At 31.3% G+C, this 1,272-nt stretch overlaps 1 protein-coding gene across 4 annotated transcripts in view; it reads left to right on the top strand.

Annotated features, from left to right (window-relative positions):
- LOC100168229 overlaps positions 1 to 350 on the top strand; it is a 396,335-nt gene extending 395,985 nt beyond the window's left edge. For all 4 annotated transcript variants that reach the window (XM_029489231.1, XM_029489229.1, XM_029489230.1 and 1 more), the window contains 2 exons: positions 1 to 165; positions 230 to 350. In XM_029489231.1, coding sequence (XP_029345091.1) covers positions 1 to 165; positions 230 to 341 — 277 coding nt within the window. In that variant the 3' untranslated portion in view covers positions 342 to 350. The remainder of the gene's footprint in view (positions 166 to 229) is intronic.
- Positions 351 to 1,272: the final 922 nt, after the last annotated feature.

Here is a 1,272-nt window from a genome sequence, read left to right on the forward strand (position 1 = left end):
TCGCGAAGGTCGATTTTCACCAAAGGGCTACGCAAAGCTGCATCCGCGCCAGGTAGTTGACAGTGAAGGTTCACCTCCTCCAAATCGCTTGTGTTGTTACGCATTTGCTAGATCGTTGTATGCGCTCATGTACGGTCTGAATAAGAGAGAAAGTGTATCAATGAAGTACGAACTAATTATATTTAATTATTATATAATAAATTATCTTTAAATATATATTTTTATTTAGATGCGTTGAACTCAATTGTAATTTCAAACATGATGACAAAGACTACTACAAATCGTTGAATCAGACAACGTCATTGAAAACAAATTATCTAAAAAAAAAAAAAAATACGTAAAATATATCACATAACGAAATGTAAACTTTATGAATGCTATTTTGTCACACGTATAGAATTTACATATTACATTAATTATTACCATAGCGATTAAGTATATAACATTCAGTTCATAAATACAAATTTAAAAAAAAAACATTGGGATTGCCGGATTGGTACTAATTATTAAATAATAGTTATTATATTTGATCAAGTCAATTCTTATTTATTTAAAATCGATAGGTTAGATTTAGTTGCCTTTTATTAATACAGAATTGGTTGACTTCATTTTTCCGGAAAAATCGCATTTGAAAATGTCATTGTGTGTATACGATATAATATAATAATCTTTTGAAGTTTCAAGTACCTATGAATAATATCTTTTTTTTTTTTTTTTTTTTTTTTTTTTATTCATGGTACAGCATCAACTACTGGGTTATTAGCTTGCAACAAAAATTGGTAATTAGTACATAATAGAGTATATTTTTACAATAAATTCTTAAATTAAATTATACATATAAATTTGTTTTAAAAATATGATTATTTTGTTGGTGTTGTCATGTATAGGGCTGAGGGCTTCAAAGAGGTTGTCGGGCAATTTTAGACTTTTTCTGGTATCTATATGGATACGGCAGTGGATAAGGAGGTGTTTGACTGTGAGAGGTTCTCCGCAGGTTAGGCACATTGCTGGTTCTTCTCTGCGCATAAGATGTCCATGGGACATCTTTGAGTGACCTATACGTAATCTATTGATAACTACTTCATCTTTGCGATTTGATGTATGGGGTTTAGGCCAGTATTCGGTAGTATTTTTTATTTCTCTCAGTTTGTTATTGGGTGTACGACGCCATTCAGATTCCCATAAATTGGTACAATAGGTGTGTGACATTTCTATGGATGTCGATGTGTGAGGAGTACGTGCGTATTTCAGTCAAAGGGTTATTTACTGCTT

This window comes from Acyrthosiphon pisum, chromosome A2 (genome assembly GCF_005508785.2).
Source record: "Acyrthosiphon pisum isolate AL4f chromosome A2, pea_aphid_22Mar2018_4r6ur, whole genome shotgun sequence".
In the NCBI taxonomy this organism is placed as follows: Eukaryota; Metazoa; Arthropoda; class Insecta; order Hemiptera; family Aphididae; genus Acyrthosiphon; species Acyrthosiphon pisum.